This window comes from Necator americanus, chromosome X, assembly GCF_031761385.1.
Source record: "Necator americanus strain Aroian chromosome X, whole genome shotgun sequence".
In the NCBI taxonomy this organism is placed as follows: Eukaryota; Metazoa; Nematoda; class Chromadorea; order Rhabditida; family Ancylostomatidae; genus Necator; species Necator americanus.
This window is the reverse complement of record NC_087376.1, coordinates 18,267,325-18,291,210: the sequence shown is the minus strand read 5'-3', so window position 1 is coordinate 18,291,210 and position 23,886 is coordinate 18,267,325. Positions and strand designations below refer to the sequence as shown.

At 43.2% G+C, this 23,886-nt stretch overlaps 5 protein-coding genes across 6 annotated transcripts; 3 read left to right on the top strand and 2 right to left on the bottom strand.

The window, feature by feature from the left end:
- Positions 1-738: 738 nt before the first annotated feature.
- On the bottom strand, positions 739-5,837 carry RB195_023984 (uncharacterized protein; the record flags this gene model as incomplete). Its single annotated transcript, XM_064211612.1, has 9 exons — positions 739-779; positions 993-1,083; positions 1,137-1,247; positions 1,298-1,413; positions 1,469-1,562; positions 1,629-1,718; positions 1,856-1,974; positions 3,464-3,554; positions 5,727-5,837. The coding sequence occupies 9 exons, from the start codon at positions 5,835-5,837 to the stop codon at positions 739-741; spliced, it is 864 nt and encodes a 287-aa protein (XP_064067493.1).
- Positions 5,838-6,079: 242 nt separating this feature from the next.
- RB195_023983 (uncharacterized protein) lies at positions 6,080-7,375 on the top strand (the record flags this gene model as incomplete). The annotated part of the gene is made up of 1 exon (XM_064211611.1): positions 6,080-7,375. One exon carries the CDS (start codon positions 6,080-6,082, stop codon positions 7,373-7,375), a length of 1,296 nt encoding a protein of 431 aa, XP_064067492.1.
- Positions 7,376-7,595: 220 nt separating this feature from the next.
- On the top strand, positions 7,596-8,435 carry RB195_023982 (uncharacterized protein; the record flags this gene model as incomplete). The annotated part of the gene is made up of 1 exon (XM_064211610.1): positions 7,596-8,435. The coding sequence occupies one exon, from the start codon at positions 7,596-7,598 to the stop codon at positions 8,433-8,435; it is 840 nt and encodes a 279-aa protein (XP_064067491.1).
- An 8-nt stretch (positions 8,436-8,443) lies between these two features.
- RB195_023981 (uncharacterized protein) lies at positions 8,444-13,958 on the top strand (the record flags this gene model as incomplete). The annotated part of the gene is made up of 6 exons (XM_064211609.1): positions 8,444-8,623; positions 8,692-8,978; positions 9,042-9,255; positions 9,326-9,558; positions 13,263-13,466; positions 13,529-13,958. 6 exons carry the CDS (start codon positions 8,444-8,446, stop codon positions 13,956-13,958), a joined length of 1,548 nt encoding a protein of 515 aa, XP_064067490.1.
- On the bottom strand, positions 9,363-23,288 carry RB195_023980 (uncharacterized protein; the record flags this gene model as incomplete). Of its 2 annotated transcripts, XM_064211608.1 has the most annotated exons (5): positions 14,112-14,249; positions 15,140-15,223; positions 21,229-21,365; positions 22,654-22,697; positions 23,236-23,288. In XM_064211608.1, the coding sequence occupies 5 exons, from the start codon at positions 23,286-23,288 to the stop codon at positions 14,112-14,114; spliced, it is 456 nt and encodes a 151-aa protein (XP_064067488.1). The 2 variants fall into 2 exon arrangements, with proteins under 2 accessions (XP_064067489.1, XP_064067488.1); XM_064211607.1 differs by lacking the exons at positions 14,112-14,249; positions 22,654-22,697; positions 23,236-23,288 and adding an exon at positions 9,363-9,584 and having other exon boundaries at positions 21,229-21,357.
- Between the last annotated feature and the right edge of the window lie 598 nt (positions 23,289-23,886).

Here is a 23,886-nt window from a genome sequence, read left to right as displayed (position 1 = left end):
TTTTATTAACTTATTTATCTTTAACTAAACATTTTTATATTTAGAATGCGTTCTGCTTCAGTATTAGTTGTTTTTTTCCACTTTGCAGAAATGGCGCGGGATCGAACTCTGAACCGTTCGTTTTCATTGTCGATGAGTAAAATTGTATGCAAATATTAGGAAATGGTGTGAAAATGGTTTTATAATGTTTTCTCTGTTGCTCTCACTCGCAGCACTTTATAGTAATATCCATCATAGTAGTATTTATTAATATTTGCTATATTACATTTTTTTTTATTTGTTAAGCGTCTAATTTATTTCTGTACTTCCGTTTCTTATAACTAGTTATTCATTGCTATGAGCGGCTATACTACAAAGAAAGAGATGAGGGGGTTATTTTCTGGATGGTCTTCATGGGGGGTAGTTTTCAAGAGGGATTTTTACCAACTAAACGCTTGACCTTGCTTACACTTCATCTTTGTTTCTTTTAGTGGTTGCTATGGTTGACAGTTATTTCTGTTTTTTCATTTCGGTTTTACATTCCATATGACCTTGGATTGTACTGGAAGAAAAACATTCAGAACAACGATGTTTGAGGGAGATATTTATTGTAAATGCATTTGAACTCAGAAGTAAATCATTCACATGTCAGCCAACAGCTTCTCCTCCAGAGTCTTTGTTCTATGCAAGACATCGGAAATAATCAGAAATAAGACGCATGAGAGAAATCGAATTGTGTAGGTGGAAAAACGTACACGTTTAAGCTTCGCTTCCATCATCACCTCCGTCGTCCATTGGTCCTCAAAAAAAAAAAAATAGAATTAAGAGCTAGCATTTCCGAGCAACATTTACGAAAGAACCCGGAACACTATGGCCTGTTTGTTAGTTTACCCATTTGATCTATAGCATATGGACAATTAATGAAAACGCAAAGCAACAAATAAAAGGATATTTCCTCAGCCCCGAATTGGTCACTCGCACTTGGAAATACTTGAAGTAGGTAAATATTGTACCTTCGATATTTAGCGTCAGCTCAACGTTTGCCTCGCCAGCCTCATTTTTAATGTTGCATGTGTATGTTCCCGAATCCTTCGCTTTGTAGTTCTAAAGAATAGTTTGGGATATTCGTTTCAACCTTCCAATGAATGGACAAATACTTTGAGCTCCAATTTGGCAGTGAAGGTATTGTTAGGTCCGTCCGGAGTAGTGAGGAAGCGGATTCGCGTCGATTCCTTCATTTTCTTTCCTTTAGGATTGATCCACATAACCTGTAAAAACTGTATGATTGCAGTTCTTGGTTGAAAATGCCGTTATAAACCTCAGGATTGCGGTCGGCTTGATACCCAATGTCAAAAACTATGGCTGGGTCACCCGAATCCGAGGTGACTTGGAGAATTTGAGGTTTTCGAGTGAAAGTAGGAGCTCCTTGTGGTACTATAACATGATATTTTAGTTCATACAAGATGTTTAATACAGCAGAAAAACGGGCCTTCAAACTTCACGGTGAACGTGGCAGTAAGCTTTCCAGAATCGTTCTTAGCCGTGCATATGAATTGGCCAGCATCCTTCTCTTTCGTAGGTTCCTGCAAAGAAAGCAACATTTTAAAATTGTGCTCAAGTACCAGCAGGTGAAAAAAGTGCTAACTAGCCTTGATCTCTAGAGCAGCATAGTAGATCTGGTTGGCCTCTTCCCTCAAAACTATGTTCACTCTATCCGACTGAGCCACAATTTCATCACCCTATAAAAGACCTGTTTATCACAATCAGTATCGTAAAGGGAGGTTATCACGATGATACAGTATAACAGAATAGGTCAGTATAACAGCACACTAAAAAGGAACAATATCCCTATAAGAAAAAAAAATTCGAAGAAAACCTTGTGCCAAACAAAAGTCGGCTTGAGAATTGACTTAGCGCGAAATTCCATGACCATTACTTGTCCATCATCACGCGAAGATATCTGTGGTTTCTCTACGAAAGTAGGAGAAGAGAAACCTACAATGTAGTGAACAAGGTTCATTGTTGAATACCTTTTGAAGTGCACATATCCTAACACACGAATTCGAAAGCCACCGCTCAGAACTTTTCAGCCTTAAGTGTCTTAACAATAAATTTACAATGCGATGTATGACGTATCGCGACGTTCTCTACTATTGCTCATGAAAGTCCTAGAAATTCGGGTTCAACTCGACAAGAACCTAATATTTTGTCCAAAAACCGTAGTGAATTTGAAGATCATCATTGCAATTGAACTCCTGGAAACCTATCAGAGCAATGGAAGCTGGATATCATCAATTTTCGAAGCATGAGGAGTTCTGAGTGACATGCATTGTTTTTGCTAGAATCTCTATGACTGTTGTTGTTTTCGAGTTCAGCATGCGTTGCTATTCTACACCTACCCTAAACCCACTTACGCTAAAGACTTTAGTATGCTCATTTTTATGCACATATCTGAATTTGGACAACGAAACAGTGTTTTACCTTAATAAATTTGCTGTGCTCGTCACGTACAAGAAGTTCTTGATAATAGTAATGTAAAGCCCCCTCATCCAACTCCCTTTGCACCTCGAAAACTACATGTTTTCTACCGCTGTTTCCCATTTCATTGTTTTTTGTTTCAAACTCGTTTCACTTCAAAAGCACTTCAAACACAAAAAAAAGGACTCATTTCTCTTAAAAGCAAAGGTTTGAAAATGCACAATTCTAACGGAACACTATGTTACGAAGAAGTGCAGTCTATTGTGATGAAATTGTATTGCCTTGGAAATGAGGCTGATCATCATGACTTTACGAAACTAGTCGAACTGCAATGACTGATAAGTTCCTCAGATACTTTTAAAAACTATCATGGAAGGAAGCAAATCATGTGTCATTCTTGTATCTCCGCGAGAACTTCTGGCTAATGTTTGAGCGGAAAGTATCTTTAGCAAACTTCTAAATACAAACGTGGGAAGCGTTACTGTGATCAATGCGAGCGAATGGCATATGAAAAACCGCAACTGTTCAAGAACTACTAATAACCATACAACCATACACAACGATAAACTCGAAGAATTTGCGGATATGATATGGAAGGAAGGAATATTCGTGGACACTGGTCCTACCACCGCAAACTTGTAGTTCACCAGTGGCTGCTTAGAAACTATAAAATTATGTGGATGGATTCCTCTCCACTGAAGCAAATGACAAAATCCTTTTTTCTACAAGTGAGAAAAGAAAAGAGATCGTAGGTGATTCAGTATGCCTTACGAATAACAACAACTAAATAATGAAGAAGCAAGCGCGCTGCATTATTTGTGTAACCATCAGTCAAAAACATATGGCATGTCGTCTTGGAGGAGCGGAGTAGCGCAGCGGTTAGGATCGAGTGAAAGACCCTTACTATCACCGTCCTCCTCAGTTCTAACTGCTAATTCCACCGCTACGCTTGTGCAAATGCACCGTGCTTCATGTCGTTTTAACCCGACTATATGTTTGTACGCACCTGTGAGCTTTAAATTAAAATTCGCGTTTCCTTTCCCATGAGGATTGACGATCGCGCAACGATAGCCTCCTGCATCGCTGTCAGCAAGATCCTGAACGATATATTGCTTGGTTCAATCTTTAATTCAGGGTATCAAGCTGTTTGAAAACCACAAGCAGAAGCTAACATCATAAATTTTGCAGAGACCTGGTACTTCCAAAGCTTACGTCAAATTTGTTGACAAATCAAGACTCATACACAAAACTCTCTGAAGCAAATGATATCTGCAGCCATTGTAATCACAATCCAATTTTGATTCCTTCGCTGCAATTTCTTGCACACAATTCCTTATCGTGCAACTGTAATATGATAAGGAACACTAGCTTCTTTACGGCGTGTGTAGCACAACTTCCTTCCCTTAGCTCACTCTTCCGCTACATTCCAGGGTTGCATACTATCGATTATCATACACAAGCAGCATCGGTTGAGGAATGCTAATGAAGCACCCGTGTCTTTTCCATGAATGCCTCCAAGACATGTATCTACTGAGTATGCCGGATAGCCAAGAGATCGAGACTGCCCAAAGAAAGTCACAAATATAGCAAATTATAGCCTGCTTTGCAATTATAGTTTCGTCCAAGTACTTAAAACCAACGGCCGCTTATCAACCTATCCTCAGTTATGACTGTGAAACAGCTGTCATCTCACACAAATCATTTTCTTTACTTTGCAAAATTACTGAGCATTCTGTTCCACTGCTAGGAGTGGTGTAGCGCAGCCGGTAAGAGGCTCAGCTGTAGCTGAAACATGATCAATCGGAGGTTTGAATCCGCCCTAGTCCAAACCAAGCCTCTCACCACTCCAGGGTAGATAACTGATACCAGACTTGTCTGACAGAATAAAAACCCACCCCTAAGCAACCCCTGTTATAGAGACGCAAAGAACTACGCAGTTACAAAGAAATATAGAAATAAAAAAATGAGAGTTTATCGAAATTGCTGAATCAGGGAGAATTAAACAGAGCAGGTAGAGGAATAATTGCAAATTAAGACTCTGTGTACAGTAATTGGAAGGAAAATGATGCTGTACATGAGATTTAGAAAATAATGCACTTATTATTGTTAACTTTGAACATCCCTCACGACAGCACCAAGCGACAGTATGTTTGCAGTAGTCTCTGCAATAGGCAATGTACATCGGAGTATTGCGTTGTTTGTCCATACGGTAAAACTGGAGATAGGAGTAACCGTCCGGATAGAATGCCTGGACATGCAATGACATCTATATTGAAGAAACCGCAAGGATGCTGAGCATGCATATCAAAGAGCACTTGGCTGGCAAAAGGCTGGAAACACGATGACATCATTAGGGCGCCAAAAGAATGAGAGACATGATGACACATGGAAACTAGTTTGAAATAAAGTGTACGATTTGGCCATGAGGAAGAAATATCTGCTAGGAAGGTATTTGAGGCATTCCGGAGTTCCGCCAGAAATCCATCCATGAATAAAAAAAATGAGTTCTTATCAATTACTAACGACTTTGTAACACGCTGTGAGCTATACGATTTGTCCCACATGGAGTTTTCTAACACCACCAGACACCAATACTTAGAGATACTGCACAGTGTGTAGTCTCATTCGCCTTGGGTGACGATTTGCAAGAACACAGTGGTTCACCACCCCCAATAGTTGGTAAGACTGGTCAGTTTGTTCTCCTATTTCCCAAAGCTAATGAGACCATACGCTGTGCAGTATTTCTAAATATTGGTGGCTGGGTAGTGTTAAGGAACTGCATGTGGGGCAACCTTATAGCTCACGAAGTGTTTTTTTTTGCGTGAAGTATTTGGAACGAAATCGGGATTTGACACGGGAGAGGAGTTTGAGAGAATATACATAGCATCAAAAACCTCGAAAAAAAAATTAAAGAAGCAAACCTCACTTAAATATCACCATCACTAGGTTAAAGCCATCACCCCACGAATCTGGGCTGAAATACCCCACGGGTTTCAGGTGGGCTCTGGGCGTCACATGGAGTCATAGAGTATGGGGAGGAAAGTGATTCGTCCATTCCTTCCTAACTGCCGTAAAAAACGGCCCGGAAGATGCGGGCTCGAGCGTTCGAAAAGCTATTTTCAACATTGGAGCGCGCCAGCCTTGTGCACGCGCTGCATCTTCCGGGCCGCTTTTTTACCTTTGCTTTTTTTTTAAGGAAAAAATGGACGGAATCACCCTCCTCCCCATAATTTAAGACCCCGTACAGGTATATCTCCACAGCGGTTTACCGCCTCATAGTGGCGTGAAGGTGACACTGGGCGTCGAACTGCGATGCACAGCGGAGGTTCGTCCTCCGGCAGGGTCTCCGAAGCTGAGAAGGAGTTCGACACATCCGACATTTCGACTTCTCGGAATCGGAAGCCTAGCTAAGAGTAAACCACTGCTAAGATTCACCACCGTCTTGGCAAAATGTCGCAAGGTGGTTCCTTGATCCATATAGGTTGGGCGACGACCTGTGGTGAAAGCTAAGCTCGCCGCGGCATGACTGCTTAGTTTGGGGAAAAATCTTTTTGCTACTCCAGCATATTCACTGCCTCAGTACCCTGCACACTGGGCCCTGCCGTCTCAGACGTCGGACGGTATGGTGACCGGTGAGAGGCGATCAAATCTCAGGTTGCTCAGGACGTCACTGATTCTGGACCAAGGCGACACACGCTCGACTCGCCATGGAGACTGTCTCAAACTGTGTACTTACAACGCGAGAACAGTTTCCACAGACGCTGACCTGCATGCCCTTCTCGGAGCTGCAGAGCGTATCAAATTCCACGTGACTGCTCTGCAGGAGAGCAAGTGCAGTAGGAGCGACGTACGACAGATGAATGACGGTACACTCGTCATTCGTGGAGAGAAGGTTCCGTCGCGAAATGTAGGCGGTGTTGGTTTTGTTGTGCACCCATCTGTCGTCCATCTTGTCGATTCTCACGAGATCCTGTCACCTCGTCTGGCCATTCTTCGCCTCCGCCCTCTGCGCCAAAAACCCATCAGTATCATCAACTGCTACTCACCAACATCAGCAGCTGATGATTCGGGATTGGACGCGTTTTACGAGGAGCTGGAGGAAGTAGTCCGCAACGAGAAGTCCTTCTACAAATTCGTTGTCGGAGACTTCAACGCAAAACTAGGAAAGACCACAGAAGAGGAATACAGGATTGGAAGATTTGGACTAGAGGACCGGAATGAAAATGGCAATCGTCTCGCCGGGCTGTTGTCCGCCGCTCGCCTCTTTCATGGGAACTCTCTTTTCATGAAAAAAGATCATCGTCGGTGGACATGGGAATCGCCCGATGGCGCGACTCGTGCAGAGATCGACCACATACTCACCAACCGGAGGTGGTGTCCACTTGACGTCTCAGTAGTACCATCCTTTTGTAGCGGTTCTGATCACCGTCTCCTTCGTGCGAAAATACGACTTAGCCACACGATGGAAAAGAACATCTGCTATCGGCAACGAAGGAGAAAAGAAGTCGTCTACGAAGATTGCGTACTCGAGGACTCCTTGTCCCAAGGTGACTGGCACATCGAGGAGGACCCAAACGTGGACTACGAGATGCTGCTCAGAGGATTACGAGCCTGTGCTGAGCGTGCCTCGAAGTCGCGCACGACAAACTTGGATCGGATTTCGAAAACCATCAAGGAATTGTTGGAAAGAAGAAGGGATTTGAGGCTTGATCAGAATGCATCGCACACTGAGCGGTTAGTAGCAAACACTGGCTGCAGAAAAGCGTTGCAGGAGGATATTTCGAAGTACAGGCAGAAGAAGATTCTGGAAGCAGCACAAAGAAGAACGAGTCTAAAGAAGTGCCGCAGGGATCTCCGCGAATATAAAATTCCGCTAACAGCGAAGATGGGACTCGCACGTCTTCTCGTCGTGAGATAGAAATCATTACGGAGAGGTTCTACTCAAACCTTTTCCGTTCATCAACTCCTGTGTCAAACCCGATCATCCTCACTGGTGAAGCTCCACCACGGATTCTCCCTTCGGAAGTACGAGTCGCTATCAAGAGCATGAAACCTGGCACAGCCCCCGGACCTGATTTTATATCAGCAGACTTTCTTCAGCTGGTAGCCATCCGCTTCATGTAATCTTAGCAGCGCACATGACATCTTACCTTCAGAAAGAAAGGATCCCAGACCAGTGGAAGACCTTGCGAACCGTTCTTATCCATAAGAAAGGTGACCGAGAGGACCTTCGGAACTACCGTCCGATATGCCTGCTGAGCGTGTTAATCAAAGTATTCACCAAGATCATCCTCACGCGCATATCTAGGACGCTGGATGAAGCTCAGCCTCAAGAACAAGCTGGATTCCGCCAAGGGTTCAGCTGCTTGGACCACATCCAGACCGCTTCGAGGGTCATAGAGGTTTGCCGGGAATACCGCCTGCCTTTTGTTCTAACCTTCGTCGACTATGAGAAAGCCTTGGACAGCGTAGAAACGAATGCAATACTGTCAGCGCTGGTCGATCAAGGTGTGGACGCGTCGTATGTGAGGACATTAGCCAACTGCTACGATCGATGCACGACTAGGATACAGCTTTTCCACTGCCTTCTCACCATACCCATTCGAAAGGGGGTACGACAAGGCGATACTATATCGCCGAAGCTGTTTACGGCTGCATTGCAATGGATAATGAAATCACTCTCCTGCGAAGAAAGGGGCATACGTGTTAACGGAAGAATCCTGTCGAACCTTCGTTTTGCAGATGACATCTTTCTCTTTTCGAGCAGTACCAATGAAGCTGAAACGATGCTCAACGAATTGAACGAAGCAGGGAAGAGAACTGGACTACGAATAAACAGAAAGAAGACATTGTTCATGAAGAACGCCTACTGCGAGGACCGAGGAGTACAACTTGAAGGCTCCCAAATCATGGAAACTTCGTCATACGTATACCTCGGACGTTCTATGAATATGGAAAACGACTTGAAGGAAAACTGATTAGAAGAATGAGAGCAGCATGGGCAGCATTCGCAGCCGTCAGGGAAGCTACGAACCAACTGACGGACCAAGATCTTCGTGCCCATCTGTTCGACTCGACAGTTCTTCCAGCACTCTGTTACGCAGCGGAGACGTGGGCAGACACCACGGCCACGTCTAGGAAGCTGCTTACTACCCACAAAGCCCTTGTAAGATGTCTCCTGAAGTTTAACCGGCGCACACAACACCTTGCTGGTCTTCGTAGCTCCGATTTAAGAGGAATGTCCCGTCTTGCGACCCAGCGGAATATGTGTCGAAAGCAAAACATAGATGGCCCGGTCACATCATGAGAAGAATCGACGATAGATGGACTAAAAGAACGCTAGAGTGGATCTCAAGGGACGCTAAACGCCCTCGAGCGAGACCGCCAACGAGATGGGGTGACGTGTTCCCTACACGGATGGACCAGCTGAGAGCTCAGCTGGATACGGCTGAAGGACCTCGCCAACGTCACTCACGAAGCTTGAGAACATCTTGGATGACAATGGCGAGGGAACGAAGAGAGTGGAAGAGATGCTGGGGCCCGCACGTCCAGTGAAGACGGGCCATCTAAGTATCTAAGTATAGGCATAACCCACCTGAAACCCTTACCAGCCCAGATTCGTGGAGTGATGCCTTTAAGAGCATCGAGGATGTACTGAAGTGGACTAAGAACATCCGGCTCCGTGCTCAAATATTCAACACCGGCATTCTTCGTGCTTTGACCTACGCTTCAGAAACCTGTGTGTTTCGCAAGCGGGAGGAAAATGCGATCAGCGTCACAGAATGCGCAAGTGAAGGGGTGATCCTAGCAAGACTTTATGCAAGTTAAAGAAGGGGTTCGAAGTTCACTGTTATATTACCGATCGAAGATCAGAGACGCTGCCAAGTATGCCAAGGAAAGTAAAATTAGGTGGGCCAGACAAGTGATGCGACAATCGCTAGACCAGAGGCGACGTCGAACGCAGCGCAGGAAACCCGCTGACCCGACGGTGAGACCTCTTCACGAAGTTCTTCAAAGAAAAATACGATCCTCTTCGAGTCCGTCGCGAGAAGAAAAACCGCTGAGCAACCCTTATGCTCGTCATGGAAAAATGGAACTAGTGTAAGCTCCAGCAAAGGCAACGGCCACTGAATGATATCAAATCACACTATCAATGCCAGAAAAACAAGTGCGTATTACTTTACCTATTAGGTTAAAGGGAGTATATCACGAAATTGACGTGAACGTTAAGTGACGCATGCGCATGAGTGGGACGTTCTAATGGAATAGGAAATAAAGACGTTTCCCACAACTTTTTCCAGAAGAATTAGGGAGAATTGAGTTAGGGCACGCTCATATTGCTAATATACAACCCGAACTCCATACTGTCCCACAGAGACCTCAACATGGTCAATTTCGTGACAATTTCGCTACAAGGGATATGTCGTTGACTTTTTTTGAAACTTAAAAATGCCCATAAAAGTAGAGCGTACTAACGGAACATTATATAACATTTTGTAGACAATCGCTCTATACCACAGCAGTGTATTAATTTCCTTTCTAATTTTTGTTGATTCTTCTTTTCTTTGGATCAATTAAACTGGAGTGCCAAGTGGACAAAATGAATCATTTTCGGCACCACCTGTCCTTGCATGTAATCGAGACCGCTGAAAGTGAGATTGGTGTTGTGTGGAGAAGTAATGCTCAAAAGTAACGAACGACGTTCTCATGCTCCAGGGAAGGGAATTTTGACCTCAAAGACAGACTACACTCCTTGCGAGCAGTTATCGTGAGATGTAGAGAAAATTATTGCTTCACCAACTTTTTGAAGCAAGAAACAAGCACTAAATTAAAATGCACTCCGCTGTTTCTCCTCACAACGTTCAATAAGTTTTCCAATATGCCGTGGTAAGTTTTTCAAATTTTTGTTTTTCTTTCATGTGTTTTCATGTTTTTTTTTTGGTTCTTTTTGAAGTTTTTTCATGGTTCATTCAATATACTTCGTACACAGCAGAAATCTCATAAGCAGCTTTACCAGCATTATGATTTCGATCAGACGGGGAAAAGATGGTGTCGAAAAAGATCCTTTTCCATGTGACCCCATTTCAATTATATGAAAAATAATAATGAATAAAATTGAAAAGCCAGATTAGTATTCTGTTGTAGAGTGAGAGATTCTCTATCAAAAGTTACAGAAAATATTGTCAACACTTTTTATTTCAATGCGCATGCCTAAGTTTGGAAAAAGAACGCCCATGACTTCCTCGGTCCGGTAGTTTAATGGAGGTGGAGAACTAAATTAAAATTTTCTTTTACAAAAGACAAACCTATAAACATATGAACAAAAAAGCACAAATCCTGACATTATATGAGTTAACGCGAATGGGGTGCTATGAAAGGAACATCTTCAAAAACTGCTCAACTGCAATTCACGAGAAACTTGTTCACATCCCTTCTTTGCTTGACATATACTCCGTCCTCTATTCTGCCTAATCGCAGCCTCGTAGTGCCCTAACGATTGAACACTTTCGGATTAAACGCATTTATGTAGCAAAACCATCTTGAACTTCGGAATTTATCGCCTACGAATTACCTATTCATATTTGCATGGAGGGGCGCGTATACGAGTCTGAATGCTACCTGCTCGCGAAGGCCCTTATGCTAGCTGCAATCAAGCATTTCAACATACGCTCTGGGTACGAACGAGTCATATAATTTGCACAGTTATACGGCTAAAACGGACCATAGCAAAAAGGTGTTGTCCAGCATACGGCAAAAACCCAATCCGAACACGTACAATACTCTGGTCTAATACCCGAACTTTGGTAACAACTCTACTTTTCGTCACGTTGAACACCCGGACAATGTCGATCTGAGGTACTTCGGGTCACTCGGTGTCGATGGCCACTTCAAGCGAGACGCCATGTCTCGGAAGATAAGGAACATGAGAAATCGATTGCAATAGATCGGGAATGTTACGCAGAGCCGTATTCAGGGACAAAATGCCTCAGCGAAGAAGCGAGAAAGAACTTCAGGCAATAATAAAAGCCCGTCAGTTGGGTTCGCACAGGAGAATGTACCAGTGGACCAGCAGCACACAATAGAGATTACTGGAAAACTACGCAATGTGAAATGGAACAAAAGCTTAGAAGGAAAACCCTATTTATTTGAGCTGACTGATTTTCACAAAACAACACTGAGATAAGATGAATCCCACGTTTCTCACTATGACCGAAGTCATTCCTTGAAAATTCTTATAAAAAAAAAACTTGGAAGGGCCTCTAATGTACGCAAAATTACGCCGAATAGTTCTGCTATCAAAGTGGCGCAAACAATGAGAAACAACAAAGATTGGCAACACTTTCTGATGGGTGTGGTAAGATGAGGTGAGATCAATTTTGAATACTTTATATCCTTTTTATTCGTCCCTCCACAACCGTTTAGCGCTTCATAATGGCATAGAGGTAACTTTTGGCCTCGAACTGCGATGTAGAACTGAGGTACGTCCTTTAGCAGTGTCTCCGAAGCTGAGGAGTTCCACAACTCCGACATTCTGAGTTCTCAGGAATCGAAGGCCAACTAAGAGTAAACCACTGCAGAGATTCACCATCGTCTTGGCAAAATGTCTGCAAGATGGCCCCCAAATCCATGTAGGTTGGCGACGACCTCTGGTGAAAGCTAAGCTAGCCATGGGAGAGCTGTTTAGTGTAAAACCTGCTCCCGCGCCAGCACTGCCACACTGCCCCAGTATTGTGCACTCTGGGTCTCGCCCTTCCCAGATGTTGGACGGTATGGCGACCGATGAGAGGCGAATAAATCTCAGGCAGCTTTCATTCTGGACCAAGGCGGCACATGTGCGACTCGCCATTTAGACCGTCTCAGATTTTGTTTTTACAACGCGAGAACAGTTTCCGTAGACGCTCACCTAGATTCCCCTCTCGGAGCAGCGAAGCATGTCAAATTCCTCTGCAAGAGACAAAGATCAGAATGAACGACATGCGACAGATGAGTGACCCATAAGCGTCATCAGCTGCTACTCACCAACATCAGCAGCTGACGAACCCTAACTGGACGCTTTTTATGAGAAACTGGAGGAAGTGATCCGCAACAAGAAGTCCTTTTGCAAATTCATTGTCGAAAACTTCAAGGCAAAACGAGGAACACAGGATAGGAAGGTTCGGACTAGTGAGCCGGAATGAAAACGGCAATCGTTTAACTAGGCTGCTGTCCTCCACTCACTTCTTCGTGCTATTTTTTCTTTTCGAACACTGAGCGCCAAAAAACTTTGCAGGAGGATCTTTTAAAATAGAGGCAGAAGAAAATTCTGGAAGCAGCATGAGAAAGAAATCTAAATAACAAAACAAATCTAAATAATTGCCGCAGGGACTTCCGCGAGTATAAAATTCCGCTCACCTTGATAGTCTTGCTGAACGAAGAAGGGCTTCGCGCCTCTTTTCATCATGAGATGGAAATGATAATGGAGAGGTTCTACACAAATATTTCGCGCTCGTCTCTTGTTATCAAGCCCGATTATCCCCGCTGGTGAAGCTCCACCACGGATACTTCCTTCGGAAACACCCCCGACGTGATTTTACACCAGCAGACTTTCTTCGAGCAGGAAGCCATCCGCTCCATGTAACTTTAGCGGCGCATATAGCGTTCAATCTTCAGAAATAAAGGATCCCAGACCTTGCGAACCGTTCTTATCCATAAGAAAGTTGACTGTGAGAACCTTCAAAATTACCGTCCTATATGCATCCTGAGCGCCTTATCTTGAGTTGAGATCTTCACAAGGATAGTCCTCGTGAAGATCTGCATATATCAAGGACGCTGGATGAAGTCCAACTACAAGAACAAGCTGGATCCCGTCAGCTGCATCGACTACATCCAGATCGTGTAGGAGTCACAGAGGTTTGCCGAGAATACCGCCTGTCTCTTGTCCTAACTTTCGTCGACCATGAGAAAGCCTTCGTCTGCGTAGAAACGAACGCAATATTGTCAGCGCCGGGCGATCAATGTGAGGACGTGTCGTATGCTACCAAGCACCACTACTATGCAGCTCTTCCATCGCCCTCTCCACCATACCGGTTAGGGTACGGCAAGGCGATACTGTATTTGCTGAAGCTGTTGAAATCACTGGTGAAGACAGAGGTGTTCCTATCCAAGGAAAAATCTTGTCAAAACTTCGTTTTGCTTACGACATCGTTCTCGAGAAGACAAGAAGAAGCAAAGACAATGCTCAAAGAATTAAACGAAGCAGGGAAGAAAATAGATTGCCAATAAACGGAAAGAAGACACAGTTCATGAAAAACGTCTGCTGGAAGGAGGGAGGAGTACAACTAGAAGGCTCGCAAATCATGGAAACTTCATCATGCCCGTACCTCACACGTTACATGAATATGGAGAGCAACATGAAGGAAGAAGTGAATATAAGGATGAGAGCAGCGTATGCAAATATTCGTGTTCGTCAGGGAAGCTATGGTCCAACTGACGGACCAAGAACCCCGCGTCTATCTGTTTGACTCGACAGTTATTCCAGCGCTCTTTTATGCAACGGAAACGTAAGTAGACACCACTGCCACGTTTAAGAAGCTACTTGCTCTTCAGAGAGCTCTTGATATAGGCTTTCTGAGACTTAAAGACTAAAATAACACCAGTGTGAATACCATGAGATGCTAAACGTCCTGGGAGCCCATCAACAAGATGAAATGATGTATTCGCTGCACAGATGGGCCAACTAAAAACTCAGCTGGATATGGCTCAGGGTCCTCACCAGCATCACTTATGAAACTTGAGGACATACTGGATGGCGACTGGAAGGATAGGAACGACTGGGAAAGATGCTGGGTCCCCATACGCATGGAATCCTTGTAAATGAGTAATTAAGTAAGTATATTCACCGTATCGTCATTTGGGGATGTAAATCTAACGAACTCAAAAGAGATTCTGGGAAGTACTTTTTATTCTTAAGATCTTTCTAAAACTGGCAAATTGACTCCAATTACACATACATCCTTTGAAATGTACCAATCAACAGATTTGCCTGGCAAAACTATGCCCACTCAATCATTATAATCAGTTTCCATTTTGCTCTCATTTCCAAAAGAAAACGTAATAAACGCTGTCTCTTTGCAACGCATTTCAGGCACTAATCATAACATGATAATAATGAATGTGCAAAGTAAATCTGAAATGTGTCTTATTTGCAACCCGTTCGCAGAATTTCACAGCCTTTCGGAGACTTCGCACATATACGAAGAAGACTTCGAGTTTCAAATAGTATTTTTTAATTTAGTTATTGCAACACCCCACACAATTCTTGCGCAAGAATAATTATTAATTCTATTATTATTATTATTATTATGTCTCTGAAATGTTTGATCGCACATTCTTAGAAGTGTTACTTTGGCAAAGAAAGACATCGCAACTGAGGCAGTGAAATACTTTCAGCAATACAGGCATTGCTTCATAAAGTAGCTTAAGAGATTCTGGAATAAACAATAAAGGAAGTTTGAGAAACCTAGTCACCCCTATCGACTGTTCTTTTCCTATCGGCCTGCCTCACATAAATATGAACTCATCTCTCGTACACTGCATGCTTTTATTGCGAACTAGGGAAATCAACACGTAGAAGAACGAAGAGAACAAAATGAAAGGCAGTGATTATGGATTTCAATGCAAAGAAAATATACAATGTACTAACCTTAATCTGGAGAATAGCCGAATAGGAGTCGTTTCCTTTGGAATCAAGTTTGAACTGAAAGCGGGAGTCCGGCTTCACTTCCTTCTGAAATTCAGAAGTCGAATTTCGGATTGAAGTAACCAGGATAAAGCAGGACAGCCTACAAATTAATAAGAGCTCTGCTCATAACGCATATAAGGCGTCATAACGTTAACTACGTCGGTACCTTTTTGTAAATAGGGCAGTCTGCACACTCATATTTCAGACAAAGGCATATTATATAGACATATTATATGGAAACATCTGCGAAGTAAGAACGTAGGAAAAGTAGGAACTGCCCAAAAAAGTCATAAGAGAGGTGACTATCTGATTTAGGTCATAGTTGCACTGTTAAAGGCCGCATACCACGAATCTGACGTGGTTAGGGAATTCGCATCACTTTTGGACGGACTCTCTTCACTTTTGGACCGTTGGCGAAAGGACTCCGTTCACTTCAGCTGCACCCTATGAGCTATATCCAATTCACCTGAAAAAGGTCCTCCCTTACACATCTATGGATTGTAGATTGTGGATCCGGAGAGATTCCGTTCATCTCTCCCTAAACGCAGCAAAAAAATTCACGACGATTTCAAATGCAACGCGCCGCATCCATGAGCGAGCGGTCGAAAGCCAGTGAGTTTTCCTCGACTGCTTATTTTAAAAAAATCACTGAACAAGCAGCACAGGGAACCCAAATGCGTGCAAGGTGGCACGTTACAACGTACCTCGTAGGAGCAAACGGTCTTACGACGATTATTAAAAGATGAGCGGAACCACCCCTGACACCGCAATCTACAACCTCTATCTTTCCCCACGTATACCCTCAGCTTATCATGGTCGTGCTATGCTGCCTTTGAATGATTTAGGTGTTGTTGGTGTTAAGGAAATTCATTTGCAACGAATTTTTCCCAATGCTAAAATAATTGTGCCAGAACCAAGGGAAAACAAGTCAAAGCATTTCAGTAATGACAACAATTATAGTCGAACACAGTTAGTTTTCGGCGCGCACGGAGTCAAATTCCCTGAAATGTAGCGAGCGAGACGGAAATATCGGGTATAGAGGATTTTGAATAGAACACACTAGATGTTGGTTCACTCACTCGAACGCGTCAATTCTACGGGCTCACCTCCTACTCTCAGTAACAATCATAACTCGTGCAGTTTTCATTTATCAACTGGCTCAAATCGTCGAATTAGAGTCGAACACGTTGCTGCTAAGCAAAATAATGTACTGTTGGAAGGAGAAACGGTAAAGCGATACCCGTCGGATCTTCCGCGGAAGCCTCCGAGACAACACATGTCCCGTGGATATACCCGAGGAGACATGTCTCGACGAAGCCGCCCTTCAGTCGCCCGTGGAGACACAGACAATCGTCTTAGCTTTTGTGGCCAAAGTGACACAAAGAACTACACAGTTAGAGGAATATGAAAAGAAGAATGTTGAAAGTTGTTGCAATTACGGAATGAACTGAATAAAAAGAGCGCACTTAATAATACAAGATATTTTGCATTCTGGTAGTAAGAGAAAAGAGCGAACTTTTAGAGATGTTACCTTCAGCAAGTACGCAAATATTATCAAATAAACTTTTTGTCTTAAGAAGTCGGAGATACAGAAGATCCCTCTCTTAAGCAACTATATGGCATCCATACGACCAGTTTTTTTTTTAATTACTTTCTTCCTATCCCTTCACAGGTACAAACATTATTGGATGTTTCACATGGAAACAACTTGGGCCACAAAAAGCTTGGAACTTATAAGATATTGATAATCCTCATTTCCGTTACTTTAAAAGCTTTAATGTTCATGTTATCAACGAAGATATTCATATATGTAATTTGGAGCTATTAGATGCAATTTGAAGCAGCCCTAGTGCCAACCAAGCCTTTCGTCCCTTCGGGATCGATAAATTGGTGGTAGATTTGTCTGGGAGGATAAAAACACTGACATAATCATCGGCTGACCCTCCAAGTCATTGTATAGGCCAAATCGTGTTCCAAAACCTCAACGATTAAAAACTGCAGTAAAACGCATTGGCGCATTTCGAGTGGACTGATACGCCAGAGAATTTGTCTTTTTAAGTTCATATTTCCTCTCATCTTTCACATGAGGATTTATTTCGCTTTTTCCGGAACAAATACAAATTTGAGGTCTCCTCACATCACGAAATTTCCCTTGAAACTCTTATACAAAAATTCTAGTGGATGAGTCTGATTCCCCAAGACAATTTTATGACACGTGAATTATATCCTAGCCAGTGATAGAGAGTAGGATCAGTGGTGGGTAAGCAGAGTCAGCTATTTAGATAGCAACGACTGTAAATCTCCATGAGATACGCTCCATCGCTAGTTGCTCTACAGAGACATGATCGGGGCATGCTCAAAATTCCAACGAGACCCTCTTTACACGCATCCTGCTGAAAATAAGATAGAGAGACAACTCAAAATAGCTGATTCGAATGTAGTGTGAGCGTCTCATATTTCCTGACTGTACAGTCTGAATGTTGCTTGCAGAAATAGCAAGCTATAAACATGTACATATATCGAGCTAGAGTGTACATTTAGATCTGCGATACAACATCTGTAATGTAAGACGGAGCAATGTTAAGCTCTGTAGCAAACGACGATGAAAAGCAAGACCAGGAGAGCGATACGTGGAAAGTTGTTTGAGGCGATGATTGAATCCCTTTTCGTAACGTGAGGAACTGGACAAAACTTGACCTCTGGTGGCGATCGACGATTTGATCGCATGTATATGTAGCTTTCTACCAACAACTTATTTTATGAACTTATTCCACTCCGCATGCGAACGCCAAGGAAAAAAAAAACTGCGCATCAAGCACTTAAATCTTATAAGACTTACTTGCGGGGGTATTTGAAGGACGGTGGGCGAAAGCGACAAGTAGTTATCGATTCACTCACTTTGACCAACTTTTGTGTGGAGGTAGTGGAAACCCGCCACACGACGTTTTTACATATGCTAGTTACTGCATGTAATAAAACAGCTAACAAACTTTTCTAACTTTTAGGACAATTTATGGACTTTTTTCTTTTCTTTCTAGTTCTTGAATGATTTTAAGCACACATCGCTCCCTAACAATGCCAGATCACCATCGATTTGCTCGAGTGGGCACCAGCAATACCTCCATTTGTCAAGATCGCGCGCAAGTGCTGCTTATTGGCTTTTTTTCTCGCGAGGAATTTGAAGAGCGTCCTAATTTTCCTTGAAGAACATTGTAAAAAGGTCTGACCATCGGGTCCGCGGTCTTCCTGCTGCGTGTTTGATGTCGCGTGGTATCCAGTCGCTTACGGATCTAGTCCAATGATTGCCATTGAAACGCATCATGTGTCCGGCCCACCTAATTTTGCTTTCCTTGACGCATACGGCAGCCTCCGTGGTCTTCGATTGGTGATGAAGGAGTAAACTTCGAATCCCTTTTTTCACTTGCGGTTACTCCTAGCATCACCCTTTCATCTTCGTGTTCTATTTGTATTTTCCTCCTTGCCAAACGCCGTTTCTGAAGCGTAGGCTAAAGCAGGAAGAGCAGTGGTGTTGAATAGGTGAGCACGGAGCCGTGTGTTCTTAGTCCTCTTCACTACATTCTCGATGCTCTTGTATGCTCCATAAGCCGCTCGTTTCCTCCTGCCGAGCTCGGAGGTAAGATCGTTCATCATGTTGACTACAAGAACGATGTCATCAGCGGAACGAAGATGATGTAAATGCCGGCCGTCAACTTTCACACTCATGTTATTCCATTCCAATCTTCACATCGCGTTCTTGAGAGTGCCACCGAATATTTTGGGTGAAATTTCGTCACCTCGAGGAACCCATCTCTTCACGTCGATTATGACATCATTATGACATTTAAGAATAGGAAAATTTTGGCCGCGAAATTGCTATACAATTCACGAAGTATCTTTATGTATTGAGTAGGGACGCTTTGGTTGTCCAAGGTCTCCATGACTGCTTCGGTCTCAACTGTATCAAAGGCTTTCTTCAAATCGATGAAAATGAGACAAATCGACATCTTGTTTGCATTTGAGCACAGAAGTTTAGGAAAAACTCAGGGTATTGATGAAAAAATAGGTGTGAAAAGTTCAAATTCATGCGCGTTGTACCTGTATCAGGTAACTCTAATGTGCAAGAATAATGATATATTCCTGATCGACCTCAAAGTTCTCCCACAAGTCGAAGTTCCGTGATTTTCGAATAGCCTTATAAGTGTTAGTACGAAAGTACAAAAATCTACGGTGCAATAAGGAAGTTATATCAACACCTCAAGTTACCTCACCAAGCAAATTTTGGAAGAATTTTCTTTAATAGTGGGCCATGAATTATAAAATAATGTACTAGCAATCCTGACATACTAGTTGATTCAAAAAGCCTCCTGAATCGACGTCAAGTCGCTAGGATTTTTAGGCTGGTGTTACTTCAACAGAAAACGTGAAACTGGTCGGATGACTGTAGCGGTGGTGAACGTAGCAAATGTTATTGCTAACACAGCTTGTACTTGTAAGGCTTGTAGGGTGTGTAGTAGAGCTTTGGAATACAATCTACAGAAAAGCATGGAAATATTGAATCTTGTGTTCCGAGATGAAGATCACATCTTAAGGCTCTACAGATGTAAGGTGAACGAAACGGAAACGACTCAATACGAAAACCGTAACAGTAGTGCGTAACTATAGTAGGGTCAAAACGACACGAAGCACGGTGCAATTGCGTACGCAGCTTCTCTCGAGACGATGCGGTGTAGCGTAGCGGTTAAGAGCGTCCTTGAACCCTTGCTGGAACCACCCATCGCTGCAGTTTGCGATTGCCCAACCTCGGTTCCAACTGTTGCCTCCGCCGCGCCGTTTCCAGTGCGTACGCAAATGCACCGTGCTTCATGTCGTTTTGATCGACTTTATATACAGCCGAGTGCATTTGTAATATCTTGCAAATTTAAATACACTCTAATCATTGTCTCTGTACTTGATTATTTGTGAGCTTATTTCAAACAGTAAAGCTCAAGGAAAATTGAAATGACGAATAGGACCAGCTCTCCAGTCCAAATGGAACTAACAATGGTCCCACCTTAATCGTAACGCTGGCGCCACCGCGCCGTTTCAAGCGCGTGCTTAGTGCAAAAGGCTTACGTGTATCGTAGAAACAAACTGCGTTCCGTTTCTCATGCCGTTTTCCGAACGATTACGGAGAAATGAGCAGGGTCATGCTCATGCTCGTCATCTACACTCCGAACTCTATATTCACAGAGACCCCAACATCGTCAGTTTCGTGATACGCTGCCTTTAAAAGCAAACTTCTACTGGATATATGTTCACATTTACGTTAGGAATGTCTAAAACAAAGTTGACTGTCATTTTTCTCATCTTATCCTGTGTATTTGGTACTATCGGTCCCCGTAGTTGCATAAAAAAGTAATCTCATGATGATCTTTAAGTCTAGTCATTCTGATAAACGAAAGAAGTCGATGTGAGCACTGCGCGTTTGAATTTCGCCCAGCGTTATCATTGGACTAAGAGGTAGAACCTCTCGCAGCCGGTTGTAGCTTTACAATGGGCTGAATCTTGCCCCCTGTTCTCTTTCAGAAAAAAAGTGGAGTAATACTAAAGTACAGAAATCATATATGCGATTCACAGTTCACAACAACTTCGAAGCTGAAGAACCACACGTCATATTCCTATGTCTTGGAAAGTTATGCCTTCTCAGCAGCGTCAACAACAGAACTCTTTCAGTCCAGTCAAACTTTCGACATTACGCAGTCACGAGCGCTCAAATTAGTGTTTTCTTATCAGCACTTCGTTACTACATACTGTATCAGATGCGCTTTCAAATTCCGCACAAGCGAATCGCTAAAAAAAAGAAGTATGAATTGATGTATACTGTCATTTGTTTTTGTTTTAGCAAGTCTAAATTCAATAATTTGCATTCATTGTTTTTGTTTTAGCAAGTCAACTTGATGACCAGGGGAAGAGTATAAGCAGAGGAGAACTGTAGCATAGCAGAACTCTCACTGTTTACCGGAAAAATCAGATATACGTTAAAAGCGAGAAAAGCAAGCAGAAAGACCCACATTGTCGTAAAACCACTTGATATCTGGTTGAGGAGACGCGTCAAGAAAGCATTCAAGCTCGAGGGAGCCATCGTCATTTTGACGAGCCACAGGTTGCTGCGGAAAATGTGGTGCTTTGCCCTCCGGCATGCCGAATGCTAAAGTAGAGTTATCTTCATAGATACAGAGGAAACCGAAACACGTCTTTAATTAGATGAGTTTAAGATTAAATTCGACACAAAGGTCGTCTCGAGCTGACTTAAAGGCATTACCCCACGAATCTGAGGTGGTGCAGATTTCAGGTGAAGTATTCGTATACTGGATGGGAGACTACGGAGAGGGAGGTGATTCCGTCCATTTCTTGCTCTTGCCGTAAAAAAACGGCCCGGAAGATGCGGCGCCGCACAAGACTGGCGCGCTCCAATCGAACCTCTTGTACAAAATGGTGCGCCAAAACGAATGAAGCCGTTTTTTACGGCAATTAGGAAGAAATGGACGGAATCACCCCCCTCTCCGTAGTCTCCCATCCTGTATACGAATACTCCACCTCAGATTCGTGGGGTGATGCCTTCAAACGAAAGTACGGCTTATTGCGGAGATGTTCCTGCCGAGTGACTTCTTCTCATTTTATGTTTTTGAGAGGGCAGCAGGATGCCAGACTTCACTGAACAGTAGCACCGAATGATAAGAAAATTAGATTATGCACAGGACCAAAAAGATGAGATTAGGTCCACAATAAGAGGCTAGTCCAGTGTAAATTCGCTAGAAACATTCTCGAGGTCGGATCGTTTCACCTTAAAGGCATCGCCTCACGAATCTGAAGTGGTACGGATTTCAGGTGGAGTAGTCGTATACGGCATAGTAAATTATGAAGAGGGGAGTGATTCCGTCCATTTGTTCCCAATTGCCGTAAAAAACGTGCTGCCCGTGCTTAAGGCTGGCGCGCTCCAATCGAACTCGCTGTAGGAAATAGCGCGCCGCATCGCTCGAAGCCGTATCGTCCGGGCCCTTTTTACGGCAATTAGAAAGAAATGGACGGAATCACCCTTCTCTCCATAATCTACTATCTCGTATACGAATACTCCACCTGAAATCCGTACCACCTCAGATTCGTGGAGTGATGCCTTTAAACCATCATAGAATCCATAGCTAGGTCAAAACGACTTGACTGGTGGTGCAATTGCGTAAGCGGGTGCAGTCACGGTGGTACCGTCGCCAACTCTAGTCGGACTATGGAACTGAGCGCGAACCTTACGCATAACTGCGAGTGCAACCGGTTATGCAAGTGCACTAAAAGTCAAGTCATTTTGACCCGACTGTACACACAGATTCACATCCAGCGAGAAAAAGGAGAAGTTAAACACAGGTCAATACACAAACACAAACGATGTTAGTTGGAATACTTGTAACAATGAAAAAACAACTTGCTTCAAAAAGAAATCTCACCAATGAAGCGAAGAGAAGCAAAAGAAGACAATGTTACGATAATCCTACAAAAATCAAAACACTATCAGGATCCATTTACAAGCCATCTGTTGGGACCAGTACTTAAACAATCTAAGCAGCGATAATAGCTGCTCAACCACAAATGAATCAATTTCTGTTTAGTATACAAATGTGCGTAGATGCAACTGTGAGAACATCACCTTCAGTGTAATCTAACATATGAAGATGGGCGGAGTGAAAGTAGCCAACACCGCCCGCGCATATCGAAGTGTAATGAGCGCTACACTTACAGCCTCGTCGTGCTCAACTTATGCACAGGCAGTCTGATGAAAATCGAACAGATAGAAACCAGTATCAACAGAATGAGGAGAAGGTGACCTGGCACGTTCAAGAGGATAAGGATGGGTGGGAGGACAGCACAACCAGTCTTTTGTTGACATTTATTGTTTGGATACCGCACCCACTTTCCTTAGCCTTAAGCTCGTGCGTCCAGACAGTACTCTAGGTTGAAGCATAACGAAAAGCTTGTCAACACAGCAAAACACATGTCGAAATGTCATGAACAAGGTAGTTATAATTAACCCGTTTTTGGCTACTACGTTCAAGATTGCTGCAGTCTGAGGCTTGATGGCCATAGGCGAAACAACACTGAAATCCAGTGGAATGGGATGCTAATGAAAGGATAGCACTGGCCTGGTTAGCCGCTGTCTGCCACAACGTTACAGCGTTGTCGCCCACGCCCCACAGCAAATTATAGAAGCAAACATCACGGACAACTGTCGTGCACATTGAAGTGATAGAAATGAAGCTTGATAACTGTTACACAAAATGGCTGCCCAGATCATCTTTTCCTACGAGACTCACAATTATCGTATGTTTAATGACCACTGCAAAGCGAGCAAAATCAAAAAAATTGCTGTGCAGTCATGTCCGTTCTATATTATATATATATATATATATCAGAAAAGATCAGAAAAGCGGAAACAGGTGAAATGCAAAGTACTTTACAGTGAGCAGCCCTCCTACACTTGGGCCAGATGCTGCTACGAACGTGGGTTTTAGGTTCACAAATTAACAATACAACGAAACATGCGCAGTAGAATTTGTATATTTAACTAACACCACAAGTTCTCAAAAAATTCGTCATATATCTACACACAAAATATGGTGCTAGTATCTACTTCACTTGCCAAACAAGAATAACAAATGTAGATGACGTCCGTTATCCAAACG